The sequence below is a fragment of the Macrotis lagotis genome, chromosome 6 (genome assembly GCF_037893015.1).
Source record: "Macrotis lagotis isolate mMagLag1 chromosome 6, bilby.v1.9.chrom.fasta, whole genome shotgun sequence".
NCBI classification, from domain to species: Eukaryota; Metazoa; Chordata; class Mammalia; order Peramelemorphia; family Peramelidae; genus Macrotis; species Macrotis lagotis.
In genome coordinates, this window is record NC_133663.1 from 119,289 (window position 1) to 138,654 (window position 19,366).

Consider the following 19,366-nt stretch of genomic DNA (forward strand, 5'->3'; position numbering starts at 1 on the left):
TCTGGAGGATCCTAGCACCCTGAAGCCCCTATTTAGCTTCCCCCCTGAACCAGCAAAGGTGGCTAGGAGTACTCTGCCCCCTCTCTGATTGGACCCAGAGAGGATCTCACCTTCCCTGGATCTATAGCCGGCATGGTTCCCTTCTTTTTTTTAATTTATTTAAAGCAATGGGATTAAGTGACTTGCCCAAGGTCACACAACTAAGTAATTATTAAGTGTCTGAGCACTCCCATCCTCCTGACTCCAGGGCTGGTGCTCTATCCACTGTGCCCCACCTGAATGGCTCCCTTTTCCAAAGTGCTTTTGGTCAGTCCTGCTATAATTCTCAAAGAGAAGTGCAAAACTTCATGTTCTTATTTTACAGATAAGGAAACTGAGTAACAGAAAGATTTTGGGAAGCAGAATTTGATGACTTCAGGTCACCTTCTCCAGTCTTTCATTTTTAAGATGAGGAAGCTGAGTCACAGACAAAAAACATCAAAGGCAGAATTCAGATTAAGGTCACATGATTCCAGGACCAGTGAGTGGCCTTTCCACCTCACAGGCTGCCTCTCTCCTTGCCCAAGGTCACTTGTCAGTAACTGGACTCCAAGACCAGGTTTCTCTCCTGAGCTCCTACTACCTACCCTCCACTAGACTGGGAAGCTCCCTGATGGCAGAGCCTAGATCAGTCTTCACACCTGCATCTCCTACACTCCAAGGCACCCTAGACACAGAACACATGTTGGACAGGTTTATAGAAGACAGTCCTCAGTGGGTCCTGAGCTAGAGTAGGGAAAGAATTGGGCCCATAACCAAGGAGGGGGTCCTTCTTCACTGAAGACTCCCAAGCCTGATCCAGACTTGATGCAGAGGAAAGAGAAAGGGAATTATGAATGTAGAACTTGGGTGGAGATGTTTTGATGCTGGGGAAGATGAATGTACAAAGAATTTGGATGGAGATGTAAATTGATTCTTAAGTAGATAATTATGATTGTAACAGAAATAATTGTAATCTTGGGTGGAACCCTCCCATTCTTAAAGTATCATTGTTTAATGTAAAATTTGTATCCGGATCTCCTGGGGCTTTACTCTCTACCTAATTCTGGGTATAGGAGAAGGGAGTTTACCTTTAGCCCGCAGGAGAAAGGAGCTGGAGTTCAGTTCAGGGCTGGCAGTCTTCTTTTCTGACAACGGACCAGCTAAGACCGCTTGGCTGTTCTTTTCTCTCTCTGTCTCTCTCTGTCTGTCTCTCTCTGTCTGTCTCTCTCTGTCTGTCTGTCTCTCTCTCTCTCTCTCTTTCTCTTTCTTCCTTCCTATGTCTTGTAACCTTTTTAATAAATTTTTGTTTTATTTCCACCCATGCTTTCCCAGTCTGAATAATGATTCCTCATAGGCAGAACCAAACCCAAGCAGCTACAGACTGACCCCCAGTTGCTTCTTCTGACCAAGTGGAGAGCAGGAGGCTCAACCCCCGGCATCCTACTGTAAGCAGCTTCCTCCCCATAGTTCAGTTTAACTGACTTCTCAAGTGTAAATTCCCAAAGCAACTTCAGGCCCTTCCCCTACCCCTCCTCCAGGTATGGGACTCTTAGGCTTTCCTGGAGTGACTTGATCCCCTCCCCTTGACTTCTCACTTAATGATCTTGTCCACAGCTATGTATCTATATAATCTCTATGCAGAGCATTCTTCTTGTCCAGTCATACCTCTTCTCTCTGCTGATCTCCAATAGCCCTTCAGACATTTCAGACTGGGGGTCCAGTAGGCATCTTCATCCCAAACATGTTCAAAACTGAATTCATCTTTCTTCCAAAACCCTCTCCTCTCCCTTACTCCCCTATTATTATTCTTCTCAGATATGTAAGGGTCCTTCTCATTTCCACTCACCCATCATATCCAATCTAGTGCCAAGCTCTGTTGATCTTACCTTTGTGACATATCCCACAAACACTTCTTCTCCTCTGACCCTGTCACCACCCAGGGCAGTCCTCATCTCCTCATGCTCAGACTTTTGTCACAGCTGATTGTTAGCTCCTTATTTCTGGTCCCCATTCAGATGTCAAAGTGATCTTAAATTAGCTTAGATTTGACCATGTCACCCCCTCTCACCTTCTCAATAAACTCAATGGCTCCCTGTCCCCTCCAGGACCAACAGTAAACCCTCTGTTTTGGCTCTAAAAAGTCCTTCCTTTGCTCACCTTCTTGCCTTTCCAGTCTCCTTACACTTCATTCTCTATCCCCCTGCCCCACCCCATTCTGTCCTTGCAGATCCTTGAACAAAATCTTCCCAGTCTCACATCTGTACATTTTCATTTCTGTTTTGGAACACTCTCCCTCCTTGTCTTTAGTTTCCTCAGGAAAGCTGAAAATTAGAAAGCCTGAAAACTGGTCCAGCCCTCATTATCTTTCATATCCATGAAGAGGTAACATTTCATTCTCATTGAAACTAGATAGCATCATAAGTATGATAGCCTTTGACAAGCAATGGTGCAAGTTAATATTGTGTGACTTCATAGACAAGACTCCAAGGAGATTTAATGATTTCCCTTAGCTTTTGTTTATGAGTAAATATTTCATTCTCACTCATTTAGGAGAGACATCTTGGACAGATGGCTTCCACCTAAATGTGTCACAGTAAATCTCAGTAAATCTGTCATTTTTACAAAATCTATATCATTGTTTCTTAGAACAATTGAGGGACAGAGGACTAAGAATGAAGTTATCCTGACATACACGATTGCGCAGCTGACAAACACAGACCATGAAATCTCTTCTTCCACAGAAAATGCCATGGAAAATGCAAACACATCTGGAATTCAATCTTCAAATATTGATTCTATTTCATCTTAGAAAACAACAGATTCTGATCTTAACCCCCTAAAATCATACCTCAATACACTGGGAGGAGAATTAGCCATGGTTACAAGTTGGCAGACATAGCAGCAACAAAGGCAGCCAGGTAACTACATTTTGTTAAAAGCAATTGATGGAGCAACTGAACCTACATTACTAAACACTGTTGTATCTAAATTCTTAAGAAAACTTAAGTGAATTACAAATAGAGATAAGCTAAGAGGAGCAGTTGTAGACTTGAATCATCCCCTCTTTGAACTAAATAAATATAAACCAAAAATAAATAGAAAAGAAGTTAAGAAAGTGAGTAGAATTTTAGATAAACTTGATATAATAGCTAACTGTAGAGAAGAGGATGGACAAAGAAAGGAATACATCTTTTCTCAGCAGTTTGTGGTACCTTTACAAAGTTTGGGTATATATCAGTAGATAAAATTATTATAATTAAATATTGAAAAACACAAATATTGAAAGGATCCTTTTTGGACTATAAAGTAATAAAAATTATATTTAATAAGGAATCAAGAAAACAAATTAAATAGTAATTGAACATTAAACTATCCAGTTTTAAAGAATGAGTGTTAAGGAACAAAGAAATAATCAATAATTTCATTAAAGAGAATGACAATAATGAGAAGACATATGAAAATCCATGATATATAGCAAAAGCAGTGATTAGAGGAAAATTTATATCTCTAAATGCTGTATCAATAAAATAAAGAGAAATTAAAAACTAGAAAGAGAGCAAATTAAAAATCCCCAATGAAATGCTAGATTGGAAATTCTAAAAAATTAAAAATGAGATTAATAAAATTAAGAGTAAAAAATCCCACTGATTTAAAAAATAAAACTAGAAGTTGGCTTTATTTTATATATATATATATATATATATATATATATATATATACTTGATTAATTTCATTTTTAAAATAGAAGAAACCAAGCCATTAGTGTCAAAACTGAAAAGAAGGAATCTACTACTGATGAAGATGAAATTAACAAGAATTTATTTTGTCCACTCATATGCTAACAAATTTAATAATTTAAATGAAGTAGAAGAATAAATATTTGCAAATATATAAATTGCCTAGATCACCAGAAAAGGGAATTGAATATCTAAATAGATCTATCTTAGAAAAAATAATTTGAATAGCTTTAAATGAGCTCTCTAGAAAGCATGCATTTATGTGAGTTGGTATACACAGATGTGTTTGTCTGTTTAATGGTTTGCAAGTTGTCTCCTTTTCTTTTTCTATTCTGAATAATTCTGCGCTCTATCAACATATTTCCTGGTATATGAGATGCTTTTCAATTCTTCCTGACCACTCAATCCTTGAGAATATGAACTTCCTGAGGGGTTGTTGTTGTGGTGCCAGTTCAATCATATCAGATTCTTTGTGACCCCATTTGGGGTTTTCTTGACTGAGATACTGAGGAGCATGGCCATTTCCTTCTCCAGTTCATTTTACAGATGAGGAACTGAGGCAACCTGGGGTAAGTGATTGGTAGTAAGCATCTGAGAACAGATTTGAACACATAACAATGAGTCTTCCTGACTGCAGGCCCAGGGAGGGACATTTAATCTTTCTTTGTATCCTCAGTACTGAAAACCTGAAACACCTAATAAATGCTTCTTGAATTAACATGATTGAGTTCCCAGTCAAAGACAATTGGAGACATTTCTTAATTTTCTGTAACCCTAGATAAGACAATATCATCTCTGGTCTAAGAAGGCAAGCCATTGTGAACCAAGCCTGGGGTCTGTGGAGACTGAGGCAGCTTAAAGTCTATCACTTCAATATAATTATTCCAGGTGGGATTTTATAATGTCCATAATCAGTAACCTGACAAGCCATCAGACAAAAGTCACTTCTCTATTGAAGAATGGTTTCTCCAAAATCCCAACAGGAGAAAAATGAAACGTCTAATAGTAACATAGACAATGTGAGAAATTTAAAACATGAAACAAAATGACAAATGCATGTCTGAATTATCTTACATAGAAAGAATTACTTCATCCATCTATTCATTTGACACTGATTACATTCAGAAGAGAATAGACTAATTCTGATCCAATTACATATAACTCTTTTCCCAACAGCTCCTATGGCCCACTGCCAAATGTTAAGTCTATTTAGCATGAAGATCTGATCTAAGGGTCAAAGATCCCAGGTATCAATAGAGAGAACTCATCTGACTTTCAATAAACATTTTGATTAGGAGCTACTCAGTCTAATCAAATCTACATTTATAGTTATAGTCTATAAGATTCCAGTTTTCCCAAGGTCCCTTTGCAGTCAGTCCCTCAAAACTTGTGTCAGGGAGTCTGGTGCCCACATTTTATCTTGGCAGCCTTTCTGCTCAGAAGGGGGTGGGGAGGGAGGCAGAATGGGGGAGGAGTCGCCCTGAGATTTGAAGCTTGGTGGGAGGTGAACCGGGTAGATGGAGGCGGAGTTTGGAGGCCCAGGAAGAGTTGAGGGCAAAAGAGGTTTCTTTGGCCAAGGTCAAGGCATAGCACGTGAAGGAGGGCAGGCATGATCCTGAGGTCCTGGCCCTGGTTATAACTGAAGGAAAGGCCCCTCCTGAGTCCCTCAGGGCTGAGCAGGGACGAGCTCTGGAGAAGAGAAGCTGCCTCCAAAGGAGAGATCACTCAGCCTTCCAGAAGCCTGTGGATACAGGTCCCAGGTAGGTCTGAGCCAGCTCCCCCTCCCCCCCTCCCCCCCTCCCCGCCCATCCCAAACCCCTCTTAGCTTCTGCCAGTTTCCCAGGCCACTGGGTCTTCTCCTCCCTCTCTGATCTGGTGCATGTAGCCTCACTCTCTGACCTGGCTCCTGGACCAGCTCCTCTTTCTAGATGCCCAAACATCTGGCCTCAGTCTCTCTCCATATTTTCCTGGAGTCAGGAGTACCTGGGTTCAAGTGTGGTCTCAGACACTTAATAATTACCTAGCCATGTGGCCTTGGGCAAGCCACTTAACCCTATTTGCCTTGTAAAAAAAAAAAAAAAAAAAAAGGAATTCCAAGACTAATTCATACTCCCCAGCTCTTAGTAGGTCCCAGTCCTGCTGGTTCCCCCTGGTCATTCCCTGGAGACTCCATTCCAGAGACCTCCCCATCCTCCACTTTATCTGGCTTCCCTCCTCCTAGATCAAATTATCATCTAGATAATGGTAGAGGGAATGCTGGGTGGGCAGAGGACCAGTGGGAGGGGAAGCTCTGGTTTCACTCCATTCCGGATCTCAAAGCTCCTGCCTTTTGAGTCTAGTATGGGGGTGGGGGGGCAGCTGGCTGGTGCAGTGGATAGAGTACCAGCCCTGGAATCAGGAGAACCTGAATTCAAATCCAGCCTCAGACACTTAATAATTACCTGAGTGACCTTGGGGAAGTCACTTAACCACACTGCCTTACAAAAAGCCTCCCCCACCAAAAAAAGAGCATGGGGCAGGCAGGCAAAAGAGAAGGGAGAAGAGAAACTGGGTCTTTCTGTAAGGACAGTCTTCATTTTTTCAAGCCTGATTCTGCCTGCTGCTTCCCTCCCTTTGCAGAGTGGAGTCTGCCTTTCTAACTCCTGTGGGACCCCTCCCCCCCTGTGCCTCCTGCCCAGCAAGAGAAGGCAAGATCTCTCCCCCTCTGGGATCTTTCTCCCCAACACAGTCTTCAGAGGACCAAGGCCTGGTGCAAGCAGGGAACCAGGAGCTAGAGGGAATGGCCCCTAAGAGCTGCAGACCCTCTCCCCAGGTGAGTGCAGTTTGTCCACAGACTTGATCAATATCACAATCAAGGCTATTTCCATAGACATAGAGGATGGTCCTCAAAGCTGGCAAGTTTTAGTTATGGATTGTTTCTTTATAAAATAGTCATGAAATCGAATACAGTAATAACCAGGGGCAGCTAGGTGGCGCAGTGGATAGAGCACCGACCCTGGAATCAGGAGTACCTGAGTTCAAATCCAGCCTCAGACACTTAATTACCTAGCTGTGTGACCTTGGGCAAGTCACTTAACCCCATTGCCTTGCAAAAACTAAAAATAAATAAGTAAATACAATAATAACCACCTTGATCTTTTCTCTGCTTCGGTGTTTCAAAGTGATTCAGTGACACCTTGGTATCTAACCCCTCTCCCCCAAACAGTTACCCCACTACTGTTGTCTTTTAGTTCTCCTGACTCACAAGGACAACTTCAATCCTTAGTCTCTATTCCAAAGGGATCATGTCTTTTCTCTTTTACCTGCCTGCCCATGCCCCCTCCCCAATTATACAGCTTCTCCACCTTTTCTGTTTCTTGTGGCCAAGATCTCCTTTGTGACAACTGAAGGTCCTGGAAACCCCTTCAACCTGAGTCTTGTGTGGACAGGCCTGGAGCAGAACCTGAAGTATTCTCCAGCTCTTATCCTTTGCAGGATCTAATTTCCTTCCTTATCTCTTTTAATAAGATCTTTTTTGCTTTTATTTTTGTCTGAGATGATGATTGCTACCCTGATTTCTACCTACCCCTTACCTTTACCGTATGTATATCTCTCTGCTGCAAAAAGTTTCTTGTAAACCACATATTGTAGGATTCTGGTTTTTAATCCATTCTGCTATCAGTTTCTGTTTTATGGCTTCATCCCATTCATATTTTTAGATATGACAACTGTATATTTCCCTCCATGCCATTTTTCACTTGTGTATCCCCACCTTTCTCCTCATCTGTGAATCAATCCCTCCTCTTTCTATTATAAAAGTCCCTTTTCTTCCTTATAGATTAAGCTAGATTTCTCTATCCATCTGAGTGTCCATATTATTCCTTCTGAGTAAGTTTTAATGAAAGTAAAGTTTAAGCTTTGCCACATTACCATCCCATCTTCTTCTCCATTATAATAGCTCTTTAATGCCTCTTTTATGTGAGATGATTTACTCCATTTAATCTCTTCCCTCCATTTTCAGCTCAGGCACTTTCTTATTCCTTTATTTTGGTTGGGAGGGGGAATATTATCCCATCATAAGAGCCACACTCTGTCTACATATTCTCCTTCTAATTGCTCTTATAGTCATAAAGTTAAGAATTACAAATATTATCTTGCTATATTGAAATATAAACAATTTCCCCTTATTAAATTTCTTATGTTTTCTCTTGTTTCTTTTTTATTTGTAATGTGGAGGTCCAATTTTTTCTTCAACTCTAGTCTTTTAATTAGGAATGCTTGAAAGTCAACATGTCCCACTTTTGTTAGCTAGGTGATTCTTTGGTATAATCCTAACTCCTCTGCCTTATTCTACAAAGTTCCAAGCCCTCTGATTCTTTCAAATTACCAAATCTGTGTAATCCTGCCTGTAGCTCCATGATACTTGGATTTTCTTTTCGGTTACTTGCAGTGCAACCTTGATCTTTGAGCACTGAAATTTGGCTGTGATGTTCCTAGGAATTTTGGGTTTTGGGGTTTTGTTTTGTTTTGGTTTTTTAGGTTTTTGCAAGGCAAAGGGGTTAAAGTGGCTTGCCCAAGGCCATACAGCTAGGTAATGAGGTCATATTTGAACTCAAGTCCTCCTGACTCCAGGGCTGGTGCTCTATTCACTGTACCACCTAGCCATCCCCCTAGGAGTTTTCATTTTGGAATCTCTTTCAGCTAGATCAGTGGATCCTTTCAGTTTGTCTTCTGAATTCAAATATATCAGGGCAGTTAGGGTTACTTTCTGTAAGGACAGTCTTCATTTTCAAGCCTGACTCTCCCTGCTGCTTCCCTACCTCTGCAGAGTGGAGTCTGCCTTTCTAACCCCTGTGGGACCTCCCCCTCTGTGCCTCCTGCCCAGCAAGCGAAGGCAAGATCTCTCCCCCTCTCTTGGGAAAGACTTCTAGGTCTAAATTTCAGCAACTGACAATTTGTAAAAGTATCATCTGCTATATAACCCCATTGAGCCTAGATATACTAGCATTGCTTTGCTTGGAGCTAACTTACAGTTCACCCTTTATCTAACTCCTTGCTCACTCTCTCCTGCAATATCCTCTGGCCAAAAGCAATAATTCCAACATGCCCAAGAGACCCATGGGCAGTCATCATATACCTCCTGTCATCCCTAAGGCCATCTGAGCTGTGTTATCCACCTTGCTGTTGCACTTTCCCTCTGCCCTGTGGAGAGAATTTTCTATTAAGCAGAATCTCCTTCACTGACACTAGGCATCTTCTAAGGTATTTAGGGTGTCTTCTTTGGGAAGATCCTTTCTCTGCATTTCAGTTACCTCCTATATACTGATGATCCTTCAACTCGAGGAATTCTAAAGCATCCTTCAGCTCTATATCTTATGACTTTTGATAATTTAGGAGTTGGTGACATTCAAGGATGTGGCTGTGGACTTCACTCAGGAGGAATGGGGTCTCTTGGACCATCATCAAAAGGAGTTATACAAAGAGGTCATGCTGGAGAATGCCCGGAACTTGCTCTCCCTGGGTAAGGACTCTTACCATGGTAACTCTCAGTCTCCATTCCCTAGTGTACAGGATTTGGAGCATTTACCAATTATCAGAAAAAGAAAATTGGTGGTTGCCTGTGTCCAAGAGACAGGGTTCTGCTGCTGTCCAATTGTCCTGGAAAAGGTCTTTGTGATGTACAATAGCAAATTGAGGGTTTCCTTTGTTGCTTCTGAAGTTCTAAGTAGCCTCAACTCAAAGATCAAATCAGGTAGGAGCATCTCAGATATGGAACTGATCTCAGATGTTATTTAATCTAACCTCTACTTATTTCCTTTATCATCCCTGCTGGAAAATTCAGATACACACTTGGAACATAATGGAGCAATCCTGAAAATGGAGCAGCTCTGGATCCACAGTCCTTTCCCTAAAGATAACTAAGTTACAGATTTTTCTCCAAGCTCTTCCTAACTGATTCTTTCTGCTCAGGGCTTCCTGTTCCCAAAGAAGATGTCATCTCTTATCTTGAGCAAAGGGGGACACCTTGGATGCCAGAGCAAGAAGGCCTGAGAAGCTGCTGTCCAGGTAAGGGAGGTGAAGGCAGGTAGGAGACGGTTGAGATTTGTGTATGTTAGATTTGAGAACAGGAGAACTGATCTTCAATTTCTTTTTAAGATTTTTAAGTAGTGACTTCCTGGGCAAGTCCCTGAACCTGTGAGCAGCCTCATTTTCCTCATCTGTAAATGAGGGGATTGGACTCCAAGGCCTTTCAGCTCCTGATCCTGTAAGAAGTCATTGTTTGGAATAAGGAGTTAAGCTAGGCAATATGTGGTCTTTCTTAGATCTTCAAGTCAACAAACATTTATTAAGTGCCTGCTACATTCCAGGTCCTAAGTCCTGGGGACATAGAGACATATACAAGGACCTTCCCCTGCTCTTACGGAGTTCATAGTCTGGAGGAGCAGATGACACATGATTGCAAACCAAGGGTTTCCTTTGTGCTTCTTAAGCTCTAAGTAGCTTCAAGTCAAAGATCAAATCAAGTAGAAGCATCTCAGATATAGAACTGATCTCAGATGCTAAATACTCTAACCTCTACTTACTTCCATTATCATCCCTGAGGGGGATATGGAAACCTACTATACACAGGATAATTTGGAGCTGTTCAAGAGAGGGAAGGCCCTAAAATTAAGGAAGACTGGAAAAGGCTGATTGTGGCATCTGACTGGGGCTTTCTGGGGAGGAAAAAGGGAGGAAAAGCCTCAGAGTCTGGAGGAGGAGGAATATCCTGTTCCCAAAACTGAAAGGAGGCCCCTACCATTCAGGTGGGAAAAAAAAAAACCTGGATGAATAGGAGATGAGATGGTGATAAAGTCCTAGAGAGGACTATATATTTGATCCTTTGGGGAGCCACTCAGTAAGTAGTGATATGGTCAGGTGAGAGCTTTAAGAAGATGAACTTGGCAACTGAGTGGAGAAATGACTGGATTGGGGGAAGACTTGAGGCAAATAGATCAACCAGCAGACTCATACACAGGTAGAATCATGTATGTGACTTTGGAACAGATTGAACATGGGAGTAGGGAGTATGACTGTGGGAGTCAAGGAATGGATGACACTTCATTTCTAAGCCTGGACTATTGGGAGGATGTCTCACATCATATTAGAAAAGAAGGGGAAAAAAGGGTGATTGGGGGAAAACAGATGAGTTTCCTTTTGGATATGGTAAAAGGAGAGTTACAAGGTAGATGATGGGATTATTTGAACACATAAAGGGATTTTCTTTAGTAAACCTACCCATGATCTTTTCATCTGACCCTGAGTCCAGAAAAGGAAAAAAGGCATCAAATTCATGTGAGTTGAGGAGGAGAAACTAATTCTTGATAAATATTCAGTTTTTTCAGTGAAATATTGAGACCAATTTCTCAGGTGAGAAAGTAAGGATGGGGAAAGAGGGGTTCAAGTTAGCTATAAGGGAGAGTGGGGAGTCAAATGAAAAGATCTATTAAAGCTGCTGTGGTAATTTCCACAATGAGTCAAACAGGGACATGTCAAAGGATTGCCCTGACACATCAACTGAGATGTAGCCTAAATTGGCAGTAGATTCAGGCAGCCTGGTTTCAAGATTTTCTGAGTGAAGGGAGCTAAGGGTAAGCTTTGCATAAATCATCAGCCCAAGTCCCTTCTTTGATCTCTATCCTACTAGAATCTTTGGCCAAGTTCATGTAGGTGACCATGTTGGTTTAGGGAGCTGGAGAAGTAGAGATTCCCAGGTGTCCCATGTAGAGGACCCTTCAAGAGCTTAGACAGAAGCTTCTGTGATAGTCAGGATTGGGTCAGGTGCCATGTGAGTTAGAATGTGACAAAAGAAATTATTTAAAGAAAGGCAAAATCCAGTCCCCATGGTCACTGAGCTCACAGTCTACTATAGAAATATGGAGAGAGTTGAAAAGATGCATCAGATCATGAAACTCACTCAGCTAATCTACTAGAAAAGAGTGTTTTGGAATGGAAATATATTTAGCTCGACAGGGAAATAAGGACATAAGAGAAGTAATAAGTTTAAGGTGAACAGTTGGGGAAGAAGGAATAAAAGCAAAACAATAATGATGATAATAATAGCACAGGCATTTTGTTGTTGTTCCATTATTTTGCATTCTTTTCTTGCTCTTTGTGACTCCATCTAGGGTTTTCTTGGCAAAGTAGTTCCCCTTTCCTTCTCCAGTTTATTTTACAGATGAATAAACTGAAAGGATTAAGTGACTTGCCCAGGATCACACACTTAGTGTCTATTGCCAACAAACTCAGGAACTCAGGAAAATCAGGGCCTAGTGCCCTATCCACTGCTCCAACTAGCTAGCATTTAAATAATACTATCTATGGTATAAGAAATATGTGCCTTTCAAAGAACTTAGAACTACCATTAGTGAAGAAAAGAAAATCCTTTCTTTGTGTCATTCTAAAGAATAGTGACCTTAAAGAGGGCACACCTTTGGAGCACAAAGGCTCAGCTTTATAATCTCTGTCCCAAAAGGCAAATCGATCCTCTGGTTCCCACTGGCTGGGTACTATGTAAGTCACAATGTTATCCAGAGTACCTGGTCCCTTCCCATGTGAATCTCTGGTACTGATCAAACCTCACCTTCCCCACAATTTGGTGACCCAGGCCCTTAGGTTCTTCTGCCCTTATTTGGATGTTGGCACAAGTTTATTCATTAATTTATCCTAACATTTCTATTCTAATATTATGTCATCTTTTTATAATTCAACCGTCCCCATTTTTATAGAAGCAGCTTCCTCTTTGTTTATTGTTCTTGTATCCCTTAGTGTAAATTAGTCTTTTTTTCTATAGCAGTAACTTCCTCTTTTACTTTAATCATTTCTTTCATCTGAACTATTTCAAAATGACCCTAGGAGATAGGTGCTGCTATTATTCCCATTTTACAGATGAAGAAACTGAGGGAAAAGAGGTCTTTGACCGGGGTCATGGGATTAGCAAATCAGTGACATTGGAATTTGGGTCTTTCTGACTTGAGGCCCAGCATGCTATTCATTGTACTACTAACTGTATTCTGATTTTTAAAGAGGACACTGTGAAAAAATTCACACATGAATGGGCTGGAAAATGGGAGAAGAACTGGGCAAGCTCTCTTGCTGAGGGATGGAAATGCCTATTTATTTTTTATTTTTAGCTCACTAACCAGTCAATAAAATGAATTACTGGTTTCTATATAAAAGATTTATTTTTATATCAGCTCATAACAATGATAAGTGGACATGAAGGTCAATTTATTTTTAAAACCACTTTTGTAAGATTAGAATTTTTTCACTTGTTTATTTTTTCTACAGCTGGCAAACCAGTTACACACTTTGTGACACTCTGAATGACTGAATGACTAATCTGTATTTCCAGACATTTCCTTGGAGAGATTGCCAAGAAGACAAATAGTAATATAAGTGGAAGATAGGTTCCAATAAGAAGAGTCCATGCATGTCAGTGAAATTTGCACATGGAAGTTTGGAATTTTTGGTAACAATAAGATGTCAGTTGGATTGGCTATATTGAACTTGGGCTGAAGCAGAGTATAATATACTCACTTCTTGATTCCCTAAAAGCACTATATGCCTGATCACAATGGTTTGGAATCTTTGTAAACAGAATCCTATTATGGTTGAAACAAAAGATTGTTTGAAGGGGAAAATATGAGGCTATTACTTACTGCTTAAGGTGCCAGTAACAAAATTTTAGCACAATCCCCTTGATCTAGAAGCTTCAAGGACTTTGTGAACCACTCACTGGGAAGGGCTGGAAGAGGACTATTAGTGAAGGATGCTGTCCATTTCCCTTAAGTCCCTTTATGAGACACATATTTTCATACATGGGAAATGCCACGCATTTTTAAAGTTGTGTTTATTACAAGGAATTTATTTTTGTTTTAGTGTGTAGAGACATTTAAGGAAAAATTTTTCAAAAAAGAACTAAGTAAGGGTTACCCCCCCAAAAAAAGTAATGATTCAGAAAAAAATCCTTATCTCAGGTAAATATTAAAAAATAGTGCTACCATTTATCAGGTGATCTCAGATTCTGAAACAGAACAAATACAATTGAAATTGATAATCAAGGAAATTTCAATATGCTCAAGATATAAGTTAGATTGTGAAATAATAGGAATGTTTAGTATTGGTGCCCCAAATGAGATAGTGTTTATTAAGAAAAGGCTGAAAGTGTAGTCAATGAAAGTCAACAAAGTAAAGCTTTAAGAACACCCAGTCACAAGGTTTGAGATCCTGTCTCAGCTGCAGGAATTTGGTTCCATTCTTTGAACCATTCTGGACTCATGACCTGAGTTGAATGCAATGCAAATACCAGCCTGGCCTGTGTCAGCAGTTTGTTGTGAGGATGCAATGTGATTGTGTATGAAGTTTTTTGTAAATGAAATCATCTTTTGGATGAGACTTAAAGACATTTTCAAATGATTGATTCTGCCTATTTAAGTTTGAAGACTTTTCTCTTTGCCTGGGGAACAAACATGTAAATCAGTTTATGTTCTACCAGTGGAGGGAAGGGGACATAATTAGTGTGCATATGTGACTGTATAACTATATTTAAAATCTGTTTCTTTTAGGAGACATCAGACTTGAAATCAAAGAGATTGCTGCAGAGATAAGCCTTTCGAAGGAAAAAACTCATAAGCAAAGACTCATGAATGATGGTCCTAATGTCTACCCATGGAAAGAAACCAGCACTGCACATCAGAGAATTCATACTGGGGAGAGATCTTATGAATGTAAACACTGTGGAAAGACTTTCACAAAGAGGTCCATTCTTGATATACATCAGAGAACCCACACTGCAGAGAAACCTTATGAATGTAGTCATTGTGGAAAGGCTTTTATTCAGAGAGCTACTCTTGATGTACATCAGAGAATCCACACCAGAGAGAGACCTTATGAATGGAATCAGTGTGGAAAGACTTTCACAAAGAGCTCCAATCTTACTGTACATCAGAAAATACACATTAGAAAGAAACCTTATGAATGTAATCAGTGTGGAAAGACTTTTACAACAACCTTCTATCTTGCTATACATCACAAAACCCACAATGGAAAGAAATCTTTTAATCACTGTGGAAAGACTTTCACAAAGAGTTCTAATCTTATTGTAGATCCGAAAACCCACACTGGAGAGAAACCTTATGAATGTAATCAATGCGGAAAGACTTTTATTCAAAAGGTTCTTCTTGCTCAACATCAGAGTATCCACAATGGAGAGAAGCTTTATAAATATAATCATTCCAGTAAAGACTTCAGTAACAAGGCTTCTCTTAATTATCATCAAAAAACTCCCAGTGGAAAGAAATCTTATAAATGTAATCAGTGTGGAAAGACTTTCATACAGAGGGCCATTCTTGATCTACATCAGAAAATCCACACTGGTGAGAGACCTTATGAATGCAATCAGTGTGGAAAAACTTTCACCACAACTACCTATCTTTCTGTACATCAGAGAATCCACACTGTAGAGAAACCTTATGAATGTAATCTATGTGGAAAGACTTTCATTCGAAAGGCCCACCTTGCTCAACATCAGAGAATCCATACTGGAGAAAAGCCTTACAAGTGTAATGATTGTGGTAAAGACTTCAGTCACCAGGCATCTCTTAATTATCATCAAAAAACTCACAGTGGAAAGAAGCCATATAAATGTAATCATTGTGAAAAGGCTTTCATTCAGAGGGCTACTCTTGATGTGCATCAGAGAATCCACACTGGAGAGAGACCTTATGAATGTAATCACTGTGGAAAGGCTTTCATAAAGAGCTCCAATCTTGTTGTACATCAGAAAACACACACTGGAGAGAAAACTTATGAATGTAATAAGTGTGGAAAGACTTTCATTCGAAAGGCCCATCTTGCTCAACATCAGAATATTCACAATGGAGAGAAACTTTATAAATATAATCATTCCAGTAAAGACTTCAGTCACCAGGATTCTCTTAATTATTATCAAAATACTCCCAATGAAAAGAAACCTTATGAATGTAATAAGTGTGGGAAAACTTTTACAACAACTTCCTATCTTGCTATACATCAGAGAATCCACACTGGAGAGAAACCTTATGAATGTAATCACTGTGGAAAGACTTTCATTCATAAGTCCCATCTCGTTGTACATCAGAGAATTCACACTGGAGAGAAACCTTATGAATGTAATCAATGTGGAAAGACTTTCATTCATAAGTCCCATCTTGTGGTACATCAGAGAATCCACACTGGAGAGAAACCTTATGAATGTAATCATTGTGGAAAGACTTTCATTCAAAAGACCCATCTTGTTCAACATCAGAGAATCCACACTGGAGAGAAGCCTTATAAATGTAATGATTGTGGTAAAAACTTCAGTCACCAGGGATCTTTTAATTATCATCGAAAAACTCACAGTGCAAAGAAACCTTACAAATGTAAACAGTGTGGAAAGACTTTCACAAAGAGCTCCAATCTTGCTGTACATCAGAAAATACACACTGGAGAGAAACCTTATGAATGTAATAAGTGTGGAAAGATTTTTCACAACAACCTCCTATCTTGCTGTACATCAGAGAACCCACAATAGAAAGAAAACTTATCACTGTGGAAAGACTTTCACAAAAAGTTCTAATCTTACTGTAGATCAGAAAACCCACACTGGAGAGAAACCTTATGAATGTAATCAATGTGGAAAGACTTTTATTCAAAAGGTTCTTCTTGCTCAACATCAGAGTATCCACAATGGAGAGAAGCTTTATAAATATAATCATTCCAGTAAAGACTTCAGTAACCAAGCTTCTCTTAATTATCATCAAAAAACTCCCAGTGGAAAGAAGCCTTTTAAATGTAATCAGTGTGGGAAGACTTTCATTCAGAGGGCCAGTCTTGATCTACATCAGAAAATTCACACTGGAGAGAGACCTTATGTGGAAAAACTTTCACCACAACTACCTATCTTTCTGTACATCAGAGAATCCACACTGGAAAGAAACCTTATAAATGTAATCCATGTGGAAAGACTTTCATTCGAAAGGCCCATCTTGCTCAAGATCAGAGAATCCACACTGGAGATAAACCTTACAAGTGTAATGATTGTGGTAAAGACTTCAGTCACCAGGCATCTCTTAATTATCATCAAAAAATTCACAGTGGGAAAAAAAACCTTATAAATGTAATCATTGTGGAAAGGCTTTCATACAGAGGGCTACTCTTGATGTGCATCAGAGAATCCACACTGGAGAGAGACCTTATAAATGCAATCACTGTGGAAAGGCTTTCATAAAGAGCTCCAATCTTGCTGTACATCAGAAAACACACTGGAGAGAAACCTTATGAATGTAATAAGTGTGGAAAGACTTTCATTCGAAAGGCCCATCTTGCTCAACATCAGAGTATCCACAATGGAGAGAAACTTTATAAATATAACCATTCCAGGAAAGACTTGAGTCACCAGGATTCTCTTAATTATCATCAAAAAACTCCCAGTGGAAAGAAACCTTATAAATGTAATCAGTGTGGAAAGTCTTTAACAAAGAGCTCCAATCTTGCTGTACATCAGAAAACACACAATGGAAAGAAACCTTATGAATGTAACCAAAGTGGAAAGACTTTCATTCAAAAGGCCCATCTTATTCAACATCAAAGAATCCACACTAGAGAAAAACCTTATAAATGTAATCATTGTGGTAAAGACTTCAGTCACCAGGTATCTCTTGATTATCATCAAAAAACTCACAATGGAAAGAAACCTTATAAATGTAATCAGTGTAGAAAGACTTTCACAAAGGGCTCCAATCTTGCTGTACATCAAAAAACACACTCTGGAGAGAAACCTTATGAATGTAATCAATGTGGAAAAGTTTTTACAAGGAAGCACTGTTTTACTGTGCATCAGAGAATCCACACTGGGGAGAAACCTTAAGAGAGTAATCAATGTAGAAAGACTTTCACAAAGAACTCCCATCTTACTGACCATCAGAGTATCCATCCTGGAGAGAAACCTTATGGATTAATAAAAGTTGTACATGTACATTTATGTTTAACATATTTATATTTTTGTCATTTTGTATAAGAGGAATTAGGACTAAGGGAAAAGAAAAAACCATGAAGTAGGAAAGAAAAACTAAGAAGTTTTTTTAGAAAGTGAACAGAGTATACATAATTTTTTCCATGTTTCTCTGGAGTCTGACCATTCATAGTTTCTTATAGAACAAAAGTACTCCATAACATTCATATACCAAAACTTGCTCATCCATTTCCCCAACTGATGGGCATCCCCTCAATTTCCAATTCTATGACCCTTTAAAAAGAGGCTGCTATGTGGGACTTTTCACATTTTTAATGATTTCTTTTGGATATAGGCCTAGTATTGGTACTTCTGGATCAAAGGGTATGAACAGTTTTATTACTCTTTGGGCATAGTTCAATAGCTCTCCAGAATGGTTGGATCAATTCATAACTCCACCAGTAGTAGAGTTAATTTCCCAATCCTTCCACACCCTCTCCAACATTGATGATTTTCCTTTTTTGTCAGCTAATCTGATAGGTATGAGGTGGTACCCCATAGCAGTTTTAATTTGCATTTCTTGAATCAATAATGATTTGGGGAATTTTTCATATATATGTACTTGCAAGGTAGTGGGGTTAAGTGACTTGTCCAAGATCACGGAGCTAGTTTAACAAGTGTCTGAGATTGGATTTGAACTCAGATTCTCCTGACTCCAGTGTCAGTGCTCTATCTACTGTGCCACCTAGCTGCCCCTCTAAATATTTTAGAAATGACTCCTTTATCAGAAACACTAGATGTAAAAATTGCTTCCCAGTATTCTGTTTTCCTTATCTTGACTGCATTGGTTTTATTAGGGCAAAAGCTTTTAATTTAATATAGTCAAAATCATTCATTTTTAATTTATAATGTGCTCTGTTAATTGTTTGGTCATAATTTCTCCCCTTTCTATAGATCTGACAGTATTTCTTCATCTATTAATTGGTCTGTGGTATCAATCTTTATGTCTAAATCTTGTACCTAATTTGTGGGCAGCTAGGTGGTGCAGTGAATAGAGTACCAGCCCTGGAGTTGTCAGGAGGACCTGAGTTCAAATCCAAATTCAGACACTTAATAATTGCCTAGTTGTGTGACCTTGGACAAGTCATTTAACTCCATTACCTTAAATAAAATAAAAAATTAAAATTAAATCATATACCCATTTTGATCCTATTTTGGAATAAGGTGTGAGATATAGGTTGAGACCTAGTTTTTGACATAGTGTTTTCCAGTTTTCCCAGCAATTATTGTTGAATACAGAGTTCTTATCCAAGAAGTTAATGTTTTGGGGTTTGTCAAATATTAGATTACTATAATCAGTTATTACTGCTTCTTTTGTACCTATTCTAATCCACTGGTCCATTATTCCATTTCTTAACCTGTACCAGGTAGTTTTGATGGCTGCTATTTTATAGTATAGTTTTAGATCTAATATATCCAGGTCACCTTCCTTTACATTTTTTCGTCAGTTCTCTTGATATTCTTGACCTTTTGTTGCTCCAGATGAATTTTGTTACTATTTTTTCTAGTTCTGTAAAATAGCTTTTTGGTAAGTTTGATTGGTTTGGCACTGAAT

At 39.3% G+C, this 19,366-nt stretch overlaps 1 protein-coding gene and 1 long non-coding RNA gene across 31 annotated transcripts in view; one reads left to right on the forward strand and one right to left on the reverse strand.

The window, feature by feature from the left end:
* The window catches only part of LOC141490503 (uncharacterized), a 140,716-nt gene that overhangs the window by 78,201 nt on the left and 43,149 nt on the right, over positions 1-19,366 (reverse strand). The gene's annotated exons all lie outside the window — the stretch shown is intronic.
* On the forward strand, positions 5,308-18,623 carry LOC141490497 (uncharacterized). The gene is given in 7 exon segments (XM_074190475.1): positions 5,308-5,518; positions 6,378-6,570; positions 9,132-9,258; positions 9,708-9,803; positions 14,345-16,271; positions 16,662-16,917; positions 17,239-18,623. Coding segments are annotated over 6 exon segments (3,018 nt in total). The 5' UTR covers positions 5,308-5,518; positions 6,378-6,537; the 3' UTR covers positions 17,818-18,623.